At 42.6% G+C, this 15,681-nt stretch overlaps 2 protein-coding genes across 4 annotated transcripts in view; one reads left to right on the plus strand and one right to left on the minus strand.

Moving 5' to 3' along the window:
• LOC119162052 (uncharacterized) overlaps nt 1-15,681 on the minus strand; it is a 105,108-nt gene that overhangs the window by 33,875 nt on the left and 55,552 nt on the right. Inside the window, exon 14 of the mRNA XM_037414536.2 lies at nt 9,102-9,399. Within this exon, the coding sequence (XP_037270433.2) occupies nt 9,102-9,399 (298 nt within the window). The remainder of the gene's footprint in view (nt 1-9,101; nt 9,400-15,681) is intronic.
• Nucleotides 11,569-15,681, plus strand: part of LOC119161238 (cytochrome P450 4c3) — a 162,344-nt gene continuing 158,231 nt past the window's right edge. The window contains exon 1 of one of the 3 annotated variants that reach the window (XM_075879664.1): nt 11,569-12,174. The gene's annotated coding sequence lies outside the window, so the exon portion shown is untranslated. The remainder of the gene's footprint in view (nt 12,175-15,681) is intronic. The other 2 variants (XM_075879666.1, XM_075879665.1) reach the window with 2 other exon arrangements.

Raw genomic sequence — 15,681 nt, forward strand, 5'->3', positions numbered from 1 at the left:
AAATAGACTACCGAAGGCCATCATACAGTAATATAGAAAAACATCTTGCATTATTTTGTTTTTAGCGACAATATTCGTGGTACAAATCAGAGCTTTTCGAGGATGAGCTGATAGGTTGAGAAATCTAGAAATCGGAACGGAAAAGCGGCAATGAGCTTCAAACGCGAGTAAACGTGACCGCATTTGGTGAAGAAAGGCTGTTTTAGCAGACAGGAGTAACTGTTTTGAACACGATATTCTACAGTATCTGAATTCACTCTTATACATAGAGCACTGAGACTTCTAATATGTGGTGCCTCTTCATTACTGACACACAGATGGAGCTGCTGTGACAGCCATGTGTTCGCAACACGTTGGGTAACAGAATTGAATGTTGAATGAATTCATAAACGATTCATTACAAATTTTTATCATTTGGGGCACGAAGACTGCCGCATTAGACTGAAGAACACGCTTTAGGGCAAGTTGTCATCCGTCGTCTGCTCGACAGATGAATTGCTGCGCGCCGCATCTCGGAGGCTATGCTTTAGATCATATGGTTCAAAGTAGGGACAAAGATTACGCCTCCCGTAATTTTATCGACAAAAACATTGTGAAATTCATTTTAACGTACTATACTTCAGTTTTGCACTCGCACTGCGGATACTTGCGCACGCTGTTTTACGTCTGCTCTCATTGAAGGTGAGAGACATAGAAACAGACGACAGATAGATCACCTTCGTGCTGCTGGTTTCACGCATAGTTGCATTGCCAGTAATTTGAGCCTCAAGGAGCGTGGAGATGGCTGACCACTTCAGCCGGGATGGAATTTTTTGTTCAGATTACATCATGTTGCATGAAAAGAAAATACCTTATCAAAGAAACTTCCGCAAGGTCGAAGACATCTGCCTGTTTGCCCTCCAGAAGCTTTCGCCGAAATCTGCCCGCCATGCACATAACAACGACCACGTCTGTCAGAACTGCTTCAGACGCCTCAGAGATATGCTGTCTTCATCTAATGGCTTCTAAGCTGAAACAGCTGATGAGTTTTTGCCAGAAGAAAAAGGCAGAAGTCAAGAGCGCTGCGTAAACACGCCTGAAGCATTGTCACATATGTGACTAGAGAAGCTACATGCACAAAATAGCAAAGTTCATGCAGAGCCAAGACAACTTAGCAGCAAATCTTCAGTAACCGTGAAATGCCACCGTAACGTGTGTAACCACCACTTTCAACCATCAGATCTAAAATGCAGTGTGTGAGCCCAGTGGTTCAAGAACTTCAAGCAAGCCTATGAAGCGTGTTCTTCGTATCAAGAGCGCATGCGTTTGTTGGCACTGTTGCCGACCGATATAGAGCACCGAAAACTCCAAGCGCTTATACCAAACTTGTCAGCTTACATGATATACAGATCCCGACGCTGGCGCGCAAAACACGGGATATGGTTAGCACCAAATGCGGTAAAAAGGACACGGCTGAACCCAATGGACGTCCAGGCAGCTATGGCTTACTACTCCAATGATGAGTATAGCTGCTCTCGGCAGAGACCCAACAAAAAAGATGTCGTATCTGTTATAATTGACGGAAAAAAAGAAGCTTGATTCGAAAAGGTTTATGACCCGTTCGGTGTGAGAGGCTTACCGTCTCTTTAGCGAAGCTAATCCGAACACGTCTATTGGGCTCTCAAAGTTTTATTCACTGAGGCCGAAGTGGGTTCTTCTTGCACCACACCAAGAAGTGTGCCTTTGTATATACTGTGCTAATGCCACGGAGTGTGTTTCAGCCCTACAAGACGTCACCGATGGTGCCTACATGGCGGACTTCTTGAAAGAACTATGTCTTTGCAGCTCCCCTAAGAGTGATTGTTTTTTAGGCCATTGTGACTAGTTTGCTAAGGAGGACGCTTTGACAGCCACATGTTTATGAATATATTGAGGTAGCCTTTGCAGTATGGGAAAATGGCGATCTAGTAGAAAAAAACAGCCCAGGCAAGTGCTTTTCTGCGAGAGCTAAGTCTGTGTTTCGTGAAGTGAATTACCCATGATTACATAAGATACATTCAAGAATCAGCAATACGCCAGGCGAAGGAGAAGCAAGAAAAAGAATCTTGCATTTTTCACTTTGATTTCGCCGAAAATTGAACAGCCATTTTACCGAATGAGGTACAGTCGTATCACTGGCACAAAAGACAGGTGTCTATATTGACGTGTGTCGTTACACGGAAGCAATCAATTCAAAGTTTTGCCGTCGTCAGTGATGACACATGCCATGATGCTGCACATGCCTGTTTTGCTCTACAAATAATCCAGAACTATATGAAGGAACAACTTAAGCCTGACACGCATGTTACTTATGTTTCTGATGGTGCATGCAGTCACTTCAAAAACAAGTACCATTGGTTCGAGTTATGTCAGAAAGATCATATATCAACAAAGTGGATTTTTTTCGGCCACAGGACATGGCAAGAACTCTTGTGACGGCGTTGGTGGCCTACTAAAGCATCAGGCTACGCTCTACAACCTCAGAGCGGCAAGCTCAGCTGTGATTATGTCAGCATCCCAAATGGTGGCGCAAATGAGCGCGAAGCTCAAGAATGTCAAGCTGCTGTGTGCAAATGCAGACGAGCTAGAAACATTCCGTCAGTTTAAGAAGAGCCAGTGGAAATTGTTGCCACATGTTCCAGGCATACGTTCTTGGCATGCTTGGCTAAGCACATCTGAGGGCACTGATCGTGGGCGTGTTTTGTTAGCGTCACGTACTGCTAAATGTGATCTGCAAAAGATGCAGCCATTTTGAGCGCATCTCCTGTTTCACGCAGTCACCACCAAAATACCAGTGAGGGTACGTCAAGCGCATATGCTTTTTCTAGCGAGACCCAACAATTGCGTTGGAACATTTTCATGTTTGAGTTTATCTGCAAATATAGACAGATGTGTTGCAACTGAGTTGCAGTGTCGAAGATTTCCCACATTAAAGAGCTGTGTTATCAGGAGCATAAACGCGCCTTCATGGGTACGTATTTGTCAGAGTGCTAAAACAGCCTTTCTTCACCAAATGCGGTCACGTTTACTCGGGTTTGAAGCTCATAGCCGCTTTTCCGTCCTGATTTCTAGATTTCTCAACTTATCAGTGCATTCTCGAAAAGCTCTGATTTGTATACACGAATATTGTCGCTAAAAACAAAATAATGCAACATGTTTTTTTATATTACTCTATGATGACCTTCGTTTGTCTATTTACGAGATTTTAAGAAAAATCGAAGTTGAAGTTTTTTTGTTATTAAAATTTCAACTGGAGTACCTTTTTTCCAATATGAGAAATTTGAGGCAATATATAAAAATTTACATTTTCCCTTGGGCAGCGATAATTTATGTACTGAATGAACACACTATATCCTTGAAACGTGTCAAGTTTGAAAACGCTGCTTGCATTACTTTCGGAGAAAAAAAATTGGGAATACGTAACGTATTTAAAACTGTCGCAAAATTAGACATTTTTAAAAGCTGTTTTCTTAAGGTCTGCAAACTTAAAACCGTATGAATTCATTCTTCATTAGACATACATGTCAGGTAAAAAATATCTTCCTTGAAACAAAAATATTTGTCTTTTTATAGCATCTGCAATTTTCGAAAATGACAGGTGGCGAAGTGTGTGCCTCCGTATTGGTGAAGTTTGATAATTTTTTCTCGTGAGTTATGCCATTAATAATAAAACGAAGTTGACTTTAGGGCTACCTGGTAAGAGGTGCGCAAAATATAAAATACTCAATGAAATCTAAAATATCAACTTTTCGACCCGTGTCGATCTCTCGTGGAATCACCCAGGGCTAGTTAGTCGGTGGTTGGTGGCATGTAGAGAGATATATGTATTTTACGTTTGAGTATAGCGCAGCTGTGCATGTTGCATCATGGTACATATTACAGAAACGAGGTGGTCAACAGTATTCTGGAGTGCGCGACGACGGCGTGACTTAATTGTAGAAAAATTTCGACATGTGAAACCTCAGAAATAATACTAATAATCCGCATAATAGTATACATAATCAAAACTGTTCATTTATTTCAGAGAATAACACTTCTTGTCAAGTAAATATATCAGCAGACAAAGGGAAAGCAAAGAAAACTAATACAGGGAAACAGCTTGTGTGTGTGTGTGTGTGTGTGTGTGTGTGTGTGTGTGTGTGTGTGTGTGTGTGTGTGTGTGTGTGTGTGTGTGTGTGTGTGTGTGTGTGTGTGTGTGTGTGTGTGTGTGTGTGTGTGTGTGTGTGTGTGTGTGTGTGTGTGTGAGTGTGTGAGTGTGTGTGTGAGTGTGTGTGTGCACGCGAACGGCAAAGAGCCATGGTTTCAGGGGATTCGCTGTTTGAGACGCAAGCAAACAAATCCAACAAACAGACAATTAGGCTAAGGACAGCATAGAACGCCATTCATTGTTTTTTAACTGCAGAGTGGTCATTATGACATGAATTTTATTGAACTTGTGTGTTCAAAACACCCCTTCTGTCAGAGGGCCCCAAACTAAAAATGTTTATATTCGCGTGCGATGCTCCACGAGTTGAGCTGCGGCGGAAGCTATTGCCCCGTCTATACGTCATTCGGTATTTCTTTGTTGTGATCCGTGGGAGCGACAGCTACCCCCCCCCTCCCCCCTTGAAGCCAAGGTAGCGAGTGCACAACAGTAACTATTAATAATTTTGAATGCAAATGAAATAACTTTCTTAATCAAAGCATATTTGATTAAAAAACGGATATTCTAATTTTCCCAAAAAGGCAGCGACAGTTCAACATACAGTCAAAGAGGCATATATTCGGACAAGTTTGCATATTCAAACAAGTAACGACTTAACTCACCTCTACAATGGAACCACAAATAAGAATAATAGACAATCTTACTTTTGGTTGTGCCGTAGTGATGAGTTCACTCGGCTACCGACGCAAAGGTCGCGGAATCGACCCCGGCCGCGGCAGTCGCATTTCGATGAAGGAGAAATGCAAGGAGCCCGTGTTCTGTGTGATGTGAGTGGACGTTAAACAACCTTATAGATGGCCTAATATTATCAGTACCGTATACTGGGGCGTGTCTTCTAGTGATGCCTTGATTTTAAAATGAACAATATCCCAAAATAAAGTTTTGGTTGTTTTCTCATTTTTGATTAGTATGGTTGTGTCATAGCGGGAATAAAATAATAATTGAAAACATTGGCAGGAGCTAACAGTAAGATGTTGGGGAAGTTCAGCGCATGCTAGAGCTCTTTGTCTGTTACGCTTACGGGCAGGAAGGTGGTGGCATTCCTATGTGAACACGCGTTATTTTGAGTAACGCACACGTTTGATCTATCATTATGACATCTCATTTATGTACAGAAAACGTGCGAGCCGAAAAATTGCGCGAGTTCAGACCAGTATTTCGCATTCATGCTTGCCGATGCATTCTTTGCCCACAGTACCCAAGCTACTATTGCGTCTCTCGTATTGCGTTTCTTGGCTCCCGCCTTCTTGTAAGCGTTGCAGCGCGCGCTGCTCATTCCAACAGACGCTAGGATGTTACAGCTAGCCAAAACGCAAGTCCGTGAAGCGAAACTGCGACAGCACCCCGATAACCTTACTATCACTGCACGGTACTTCTTCACGACGGCACATTCACTTTATCACCGCCAGCTAGACCGCCGCAGTGACACAGGGGCTACAGTGCTCGAGGGCTGCTGACCCAGCGGTCAAGAGCTCGATACCCGTCGCAGCGGATGCACTTCGATTGACGAGATGCGCTATACCCATGTACTGTGAGATGCGAGTGCAGTTAAAACAACACCCCATGGTCGGCATTCCCCTACGGCGTGCCTCGTAATAATGCCGTTATTCTGGCACGTAAAATACCACAATTCATTGGTATTATTATACGTTATCACCAGAATGACCCTGCGAGGAAATACCTGTTCTTAGAGGGCAACGAAATCATTTGATGCGAGTAGGGCATCAAATATGCACTATCTTTACGTCATGCATTCCTGCCGTAGCGCAGCTAGTCGTCAGCAGCTTCCAGATGTTTTTATTTATTTTTTATTTTATTTTCACCCAAACATCTGTATCGGCTTTACAAATTTCTGTCAGGAAAAAAAAACACAATGTACTAATAACTACACGAAATCGATTGCCAAAGAAAGCTGGACTTAGGACCATGGCACGTTGGTAATGGCAACATGACGACGTGTAAGGGACGGGGAGGATAACGTCACGAGCGCTCTTTTCCGCGTCAGCCGCTAGTTGCACTTTCAGGAAGCCTTCAATTATGAAGCACTTCCTGCGTTGCTTGCAGGAAAGTTTGCATGAAGAAATTTTATACGCTAAAGTGCCTTCGAAGCCGGTGTACTAACCAGCCTGTTGTTTTAACCCCTCAAATATCCTAATTAAAAAGTTACTTATTGCAACTTCGTTAATTACACCCATGACTGTGCAAGCTATCTATCTCTTATAGACTTCTTGTTCATTTGCAATAGTAGCGTCACTATTATTACAAAGCATTAAAGTTTAATGTAACTAACCGACAAGAGAAAAAAGGAAACTCCCAGAACATGCTATTTCAAATTCGAGGCCTCAAGTCTCATTCGTAGCCATGGCAGCCCCTGCGTGATAGATGCGAACTGCATGGACAGACGCGTAAATATATTCAGTTGTGCATTAAATATTCACATGAGGCTAAAGTAGTGCGGAGTCTCTCACTATGGGGTGTCTGGCATTCATACGGTGGTTCTTGCACGTGAAATCTCGTGATTACATTACATGCTCTTTCGATATATTGGTGCTGCGCACATAGTAGAAATCATCCGTTTGTTTACAATGCATTCTCCTAAGTAAGCTAGATGTTGCTTTGGGAAGGCATTGTTGAACCCTCAATGCGTCGCATGGCAAAAGCACATTTGCAACTTAACAAGAACTTTGAGTCGGTAAAGAAATTCAGTGCTAACAGCCGATACCGAGGAAGACTACAAAAATATTGTGCCTGAATAAGTTTGCCTTAAGATAGGTGTCCTAACCCCTATTCCTCCCACTCAGCCTACCCCCTCCACACAGACACAAGTACACGCAACAAAACAGCGCCTGATTCACTTTTCATATACAAGGTCTGTTTGGCAAAAGTTGACGACCTTGCATTCTCGTAGCCATTTAGGGGAAAGGGGGAGTTTTAACTTTGCATCTGTACGTATATTCATGCACACGCACAAACGTACGCAGGAACATACGAATGTAAAGTCGAGCCCAGCCCCAACAAGAACGTCTCGCCGCGCGCCCTTGGCACCTTCCTTAGCATACCGTATATGTTACAATTGAGTAGAACCTGTTTTGACCAGCATTCCTATAGTATACATACGAATATTTTTATGAACACGCCTCTCCATATTTTGCTTGCATGAAGTTCTGGTGGGGTATTTACGCAAGGACTCTTCCCATGCCCCATTCTTTTCGTCTTTTGTAGTTTCCTTTAACGAAGCACCAAACGGAGCAACGAAGCTCCACGGGCAGGACGGACTAGTGATAAAAAAAACTTCCTGAGATGACAAGAAAGAATCGTTACAAGACATAACCTCCTGGTGCCGCAATCACAAAGCAGAAGCTATGCTAGAGTTATGTGTAGGTATTTCAAGTTAAATGTGTCTCGTTGTCCATGATTGTCCTAATAACATGATAACTTTACCTCTTGGGATACCACTTCTTTGCTGCCCAACCGTCAAAATAATTGCACTTTATGTACGAAATGACATATCTGGCATTGACTCTACTTTATCTTCTACATCTCCATTCACATTTACGTTTTATCGAGACGTATTCGGTGTATACATACCCCATATCTTAAGGTGAAATGAATACGTAGAATGATAATGCATCCGAAGCAAATGACATCCTTGTTTTTACCCAAAGCAACTTGTCTTGTTGTGCGAAGCTTTCCTCAAGTTCTTGCGAACGCATACTTTACCTCAAATATGCCTCGTTGGTTCAGGATCCTGCGGTCTCTTTACAATGATCAGCTCAGTGTAAAAAGCGTACACAACCAACCGACTCGTTTAATCCTGAGTACCAGCATGGAACTTAGTCTAGATATGTTATCCCCACTCACATGAAAGTATCTCTTCTGGGTTGTGTTCAGAAAATAAGCTATATGCCCACTCCTTTGACACTACACGGCATCTCTCGTCATTCTTATGCTGCTTCTCGTATTGATGATCAGCATATGACACGTCCCTTTCTTTACATTCGACTGATCTTTCACAATTATCTGCATAAAAAAGCGTGCCGATATCAGCATGATATGCCCGCAACTTTGCTCAGCAGCACAAATCTTCCTCATGCTCCCATTGCAGCCATTATCAAGGTGTGAAGCGTAAACGTCGCCCGCCAACTTGTACGCGTTTCCAGAAAATTATTGTCTTATTCAAGAGTTACGGTGCTGATCATTACTGTGGAAGCAGCTGCACTTCATCAGCTGCTGCATCTTTCGAAAAAGGCTTCCCTATCTGGTCTGTTGATTTATCTCGCATGCGTAGTTTAGAGAGTCGAGAGAGACAACGTCGACGTGTATGTTTACTTCTCGTGTGCCTCAAACGCGAAGCAATACCCTATGTATGCGCAATTTCCAGGAACTGAAGGCGCACAACCAAGTCTTATCTCTCAATCGCAAATACTCCCCCCCCCCGCCCCTAATATACATTGCGGTCGATATATCCAGTGCAGTGCTAGAGAAAGAATTAATGTTGTATGAAAGGTCAAGACTGACAAATACGTGATAGTGAAAGATTCGGGTGCGCCTAGCCTATATATAGGCACAAACCGGAAGCCTCCTGAACACTTATTTCGACAGTTATAAAACAGCTGAAAGCAGCGTGTGTTCAAACACCTCATGAAAGGTAAAACATGACGAGAGCTGTGCTGTCAGCTCACTTCTAGTATTATCCGAGGTACGAAATAGCTCACGTTCAAACGCTTTTTAATTACTATATAGCGCTGTCTAAATCTGGCGGTCTCCAGGAACACTAAACACGAGGAGCAAGTTTGGTTTGCATAACGTAGCATCAGCATGATAGCATTACTTGTTTTGAACATTCACAAAAAAAACATTTCAAAGTATGAACACTTACCTGCGCTCAACCACGTTGGTCCTCCTTGTGAGCAACTTTTGATTAGGGAAAACAAGTTCATATAAGGCACAGGCTCACGTCTATGTGGAACATTCTTTAGTGTTCGAAGCGCCCTCAACTGACTGAGCTTCACTGTAAGTAGGAAAGCCACGACCATTAGGGCCACTAGGCCTATGCTTGTTGCCACAACCACAGCGAGGAATGATGCCACTCCAGCCACACCATTCAAGCCCAGGAAGCCAGAGGTGTAACACGACGTGAAAGACGACATTTGTAGGTGCTGACACAGATGATTCTGCTGCAATAAATAAAAAAGAGATTCTGCTGCAAAAAATAAAAATAAAAATACAAGTTCCACAAATCTTTCTTTTTTTTTCATTGCAATGTGATTTCTACTCTCTTTTTCTTTCTCAAAACTTCTCATGTTCCCAAACCCACACCATTCAGACTCAAATCCCTTTCGGGACTTCATATGCGTCATTTTACAATGACAAGAACTCGTCGCCGTTTTATCCACTCCACAGTTCACAAAATCTTTTTCAATGTGGTGCTACATGTGTAACGAGAGAAACTTTCCGAAAAAATAAATCATTTTTGAACCGGTAAAAATGGCTGTCCACAAACGGGCACTTCAGTGGCAAATATGGGATGAACAACCCCCAAAACTGCGAGGTTTGGCTTTCAGAGCTCCAGATAACTTTAAAACGATTCCCAAAGACCAACAGCATTTCTTTTGATCTTCTGTCGAGATTATTTAACGTGATTATATATATATATATATATATATATATATATATATATATATATATATATATATATATATATATATATATATATATATATATATATATATATATATATATATATATATATGTGTGTGTGTGTGTTCCGAAACTTTAAGACGCGATCTGCCCATGCACTGGCGTTATGATATGTCTGCACACCTGACACTAATTCTGACGTCTACTCACTCTTGCATTGTGGGTAAATGACACTTAGGCGACAAGATTATGACTTTTCAGCGGCACTGAGCAGATTACTGTCATGTAACTTGCCTAAGCAGTCATGCCTTCAAAGGAGGATGGATGTATAGCGTAGAGCTTGTATGAAGATATCTAAATGAGAGAAAGGCGCGGATGTCAACCACGACTGGACCATACGGTTTGCTACCTAACACCAGGAGAAAGGAAAAGCAGAACATAAAGTGAATTAAGAAAAAAGAGAAAAGCAGTTTATTAGAAAACAAGTGCGTCAGCATGAACACAAGCAGATCAAAACGGACTACACGTATTGTGTGTACTTCCATCACGTATGCGTTATTTTTGTTCCTGTTTTACACCTTCACAACTGCAGTCTTTTCGCGAAAAGGTGCAGAATGGTGAAGCGCTGAAGGCAAGAGCAATGAAACGCTGTAAGGTAGCCGAGACCCTACATGTTTGTCTTTCTACATTAATTTCTACTATCCATTTAAATGTTTGTTATTCTGTGCTTCTCATGCAAAATGTTCCGTGTTTTTCCTGTGTGGTGGAGGGTGATGCAAGATTTCTTCAAGCTAACGCGTACACAAATAGGTACCAGAAGCTACCTTTCCATGCAAAATAGAAAGTAAGAGAGTGAGACTTGAAAAAAATGCAAACAAAAAAAAAAACGAGAGTACACCATGCGCTGTCAACATGGAGGCTCAGTGGGCAAACAATGCATGATAATGGCAGAAGCGATCAGCGGGGCGGACGTAATCTGTGGCGACTGTTGTGTCCGACGTAAACGTTTGTTTTCTGGGCACAAGAAAGACCAAGAAGGTAAAATGTATACTTAAATTCATTGGGCATTGCCAGGGGTCGGCACACCAGCCCCCCCCCCCCTTCTACCTTCCCAAAAAGTTTTTTTGCCATTGCATACATAGCGCAAATTTGCCTGCCCCTTCCCCCCTGCCTAAATCTGACACGACTACTTAAATCCGATGCTTCGAAATGCACTCCACAATATTTGAGCTGAAGCGTAGATAAGATGTGGTCGAATTTCGAAATTGTTGCGCTAAATCATGCTTGGAATGGACCGACGGCCTTCCGTAAACTAATACATTAAAACATGTTTTCGTTGTCGCTCTTTAACTGTTACAGAGGACGAACTGCATTACGCAGACAAGCCCACGTTTTTATTTAGGCAATTATTTAGGCAATGACGCAATTATCGAAGGGAATATAAAAAGGCACTATCCTTGCATATTCTACATTTTATTCATGTGAACACTTGCAATGTAACCTAAAAAAGAACTGTGATATACAGGATTAATCCTTTATTCTTTTTCTCTTGCATTCCTGGAATGAATACGCTCGTAGCGCTACCTAGCTGCGTGGGCTGTTATTTAAGTACTGTTGCTTTATTAGGAAGTTTGCGGCTTTCATAGTTTGGTGCAGGTTAAAGTAACCTAAATATCTAACAACTTTATGAATTCAGTAATATGTATTCATCTGACCCAGTGTCATATTAACATCTGTTGCTTGGATATCCGAATAATTGATTGATAATTTAGTTACTACTAACAAAATTGCTCAGACGAAGCCATCGACATCAAGAGCGCCGAGCGAGCATCGCTACTGTAAGCCACGCATCGTATATTGTGGCGCTTACGGTGGCGAAGCCAAGCGGGCGAGCGAGGAGAGGGAGACTGTCCTCCGAGTCATTACATCACACCTACCTTGCCGGCACGACGCTATGCAGAAGCGCTGAAGCAGCTGCCGTGAGTCACCAACTTGAAAAATACTTCTTCCGGAGAGTGTTTTGACGCTGCATGGCGCGATTATCCGCACACCCCGGGCTCCGCAAGCCGCAATCAGACCGTCTCGCCGTAGTCGCACGCCAGCAAAACGTACCTCGGCTATGCTCTCAGCCACGAGGGAAGGCGGCGCCTTCTACATGTACGTGCGCGTCGTTGGGCGACGTTCAGGCAATCGCGCCTGGCCCCCATCGGCCTTGAGGTCGGTGCCTGTCACGTGCGCTAAGAGCGCGCGCCAAGCGAGAGTGAAAACGGATGTGCAATCGAACGAAGCCGTGCACGTGGAGTGGACAGCGGGTAAGGAAAGTGTGTGTGTAGAGTGCACAAATGGTCAGGCGCGTATGCCAGATGCTCATTGGACTACGGCCATGGCGGAGGTTACGGAATCGGCTGTAATCTTCAAGTGCATTCATTTCCAATTTTTTTTACTTGTTTCAAAGTATGCGAAGTCTACTCTATTTATTATGTAGTGACTCTGAAAGGGAAAAAAAAGAGGGATATATCTTATACCCCTATCACACAGCCCTCATAAAACTCCGTTTAAGTACTTCGTATTTTCGTCAAGGGAGAGGCGGCTCATATCCCACGGCCCCTCCATTTCACCGTGAAAGTTAAACGGAGCTTTTGGAAAAGGGAGTTCGGTAATGACCATTTGGGCTTGACGGAGTACCCTCGTTTCCACACAGCTACTCCTACGAAGAAAACCGCGCTAACAGAGTTGTCTTAGTAATCTCATCAATTATAGACTTCAGCGTTATAATCTGTTCGGTGTTGCACTACACACTGGATAGTTGAAGTTATTTTTATTTTTGAGGACATCAATGTCTGTATCCTCTACACCCAACGCTTTGCCAAGCCGCCACTGGAAAATGTTGCGCCGTATTATTTGTTTACACAAACATGAGATGCACACACGTGGACAGTGTACTTTCCCGTTTTAGTTTTATTATTATTATGCATGCATAAAAGAGCAAGAAACCACGTGTACGTTGCTTTAATTGTGAATATATATGTGAAAGATAGTATATACTGACAAGCGCCGCAGCGCCGTTTCTGCCCCGTGTGGTTCGGGTCGAAAGCTTGCACTAAGTCATGTAGCATACCCACTACTCCATTCTCGTAAAGCTCCATTAGGGAGTTGAAGTCTGAACTGAGGTTAACTAGGTTCAGTGGTTGCCATGTGACAGGGGTATTAGTGCCTTTTGTCTCTTTTAAGAACTGTCTTGACGTCGACTAGAAGGTGCACATTTGATTAGATTAGTGCTCTTCATGTGCGACCCCTAGTCATTATCGCAGTGATACGAAAACATTCGTGCAAGCCAACGGTATCCTAACGGTTGATAATACTATTAAATACAAGCTAAGAATATTATTCTTCAAGCGAATCGACAATGGGCGTCCTGTCTTTGTAATCCCCCCATCAAACCGAATGAATACTATAACTTGTAAAGTTCTCACATAACCAAATTCCATTATACATGCAGTACATGCCAACTATATGCAAGCAAACGACTTACTTAATGGGAATCCGTCTATGCAATACCATACCATCTGCTATCAAATCCTCTCAATCGATTGAAAAGCTAAAAAAAATCTCACGATTTATTTATACATGTTTTCCATAATCTGGATAGTTGTACTTACCTTTACTGCTCCGGTTCCCTTTTGTGCCTACTCACAACATTATGTTGACGAAGCACCGCATCATCATCTTACATTGGTGAAATCTTATGTCAAGTAACAGTTTTCTTTTTGTCGTTTATTTTTCGCTAATTCTCATAGTGTACGTGTAATCATCTGAAAACTGTTTTGGAGTGTTTAATTGCCTTTATTTACTCTCCTGCCCAATGTTCTGGCTTCTCCCCCTCTTCTGGCGGCTTTCCACTGTTATTTTTCCTTGTATCGAAATCATTTTGCACGTGATGTATTTTATTGCTTCTTTGCTGTACGGCTGTTTGCTATTACAATTATTTTTCTACATTCACTACTAGTTGCTAAGGTGTTCCTGTTCAGTCTCTGTTTATGGTACCTCTATCTGCATACAGAAATTTCGGAATTCGTTTAATGCCCAAATAGACCCCTTCTGTCTACGGCTTTCACAAGTTTTTCATCTTGGTCGAAAAAGAGATCGGCACAAGGGCGAAACAAAGGATCATGATTGATGATGGATATGTGGGGTCTAACGTTCCAAAACCACCACATGATTATGAAAGACACCGTAGTGGAAGCCTAAAAAAATTTCGACCACCCGGGGTTGTTTAACGTGGACCCAAACTTGAGCACATGGGCCTACAGCATTTTCACCTCCATCTAAAATGCAGCCGCCGAAGCCAGTGTTCGATCCCGCGACCTGCTGGTCAGCAGACGAGTACTTTAACCACTATAGCACCGCAGCGGGGCGAAAGAAAGGATGACTGTGACATTACTTGCTTGGCTAGTTAGGTGTGCAAGATGAATTTATAAAGTTTTTTTTTTCAGAAGTATTTGTTTTGATAACATAAAATAATAGAAAATACTGTGTTCACATCAGTCCAGGCGTTTTTCAGAGCGCCATGCAACGAACAAGGGTGATGCAGGATCAGTATGACTGTCCACCTAGAGTAAAGAATAAATAATCTATTTAGTGCATTTCTTTGTGCTCGGGGATCAGCCGGTGACGGTGGAATTGATAGCCTAATCAGCTCCGCAAGCTTAGAAAACTCTCTGTTCGAAGCTGTCTACCTAATATTTTTGCCGTGAGAAGGGACTGCGCTGCGAAATTGCAGTCTCACGCGAAACTTCTCATGAAAAGAAAATGTTGCACATATTGGAAAACTTCAATCATTAGTGCTGAATCGTTTCAAAGGTGAGAAAATTAACCAATGGCGCTGAAACTTGCACTCATGAGATGGAAAATTCATCGATGGGGACGACACTTGCACTGGCAAGATGGCGGTGAAGGCACACGGTAAAACCCCCCTCCCCGGACAAAAACAAAACAAAAACAAAAATGATAACAGTAATTACACGAAAAAAAAAAACACTCGCTCTATTCGTGTTTACTAAGTGCCGACAAATTGTGCAGTGCCAAAGAGTACCTGATGGTCAAACTTTTCATGTGGTTCACTGTGCGATAACTCTAGATAGCTTGAGTGTGACCGAATTGGTCCAGACCACAGTGCTTGCTTTTTTAGCATTTTTGCACTTGGTAAGCTAGCTGTAAAGGAAAGCCTTTATCCATCATCATCAGCCTGACTACGCCTACTTCAAGGCAAAGGCAACACCTATGATCTGCCAATCAACCCGGTCTTGTGCTTTCTGCTGTCATGTTATATACCTCCGAATGTTTTGATCTCATCGACCCTCTTAAATTTCCGTCTCGCCATCGTGCGTTTGCCTTCTCTGGGAATGTAGTCAGTTACCTTTAATGACTAGTGGTTATCCTGCCTATGTGCTACGTGCCCTGCCCATGTTCATTTCTTTTTCTTGATTTCAACTGTGAAATCTTTAAATACGATTTGCTCAGTTACCCACTCTGCACTCTTCTTGACTCTTAGGTTACACCTATCACTTTCCTTTCCATCGTTCTCTGCGTCCTTTTCAATTTAGGCTGAACCCTCTTTGTAAACCTCCACGTTTCTGCTCCGTAGGTAGGTACCGGCAATATGCAGCTGGTATACGTATACCTTCTCTTGAGCGACAGTGGCAATCTATCAGTCATGATTTGAGAATGCTTGCCGAATGAGCTCCACCCCATTCTTATTCTTCTAGTTACATCAATCTCGTGGTTTGGCTTCGCGATTAATACCTGACCTAAGTAGATTT

This window comes from Rhipicephalus microplus, chromosome X (genome assembly GCF_043290135.1).
Source record: "Rhipicephalus microplus isolate Deutch F79 chromosome X, USDA_Rmic, whole genome shotgun sequence".
Classification (NCBI taxonomy): domain Eukaryota; kingdom Metazoa; phylum Arthropoda; class Arachnida; order Ixodida; family Ixodidae; genus Rhipicephalus; species Rhipicephalus microplus.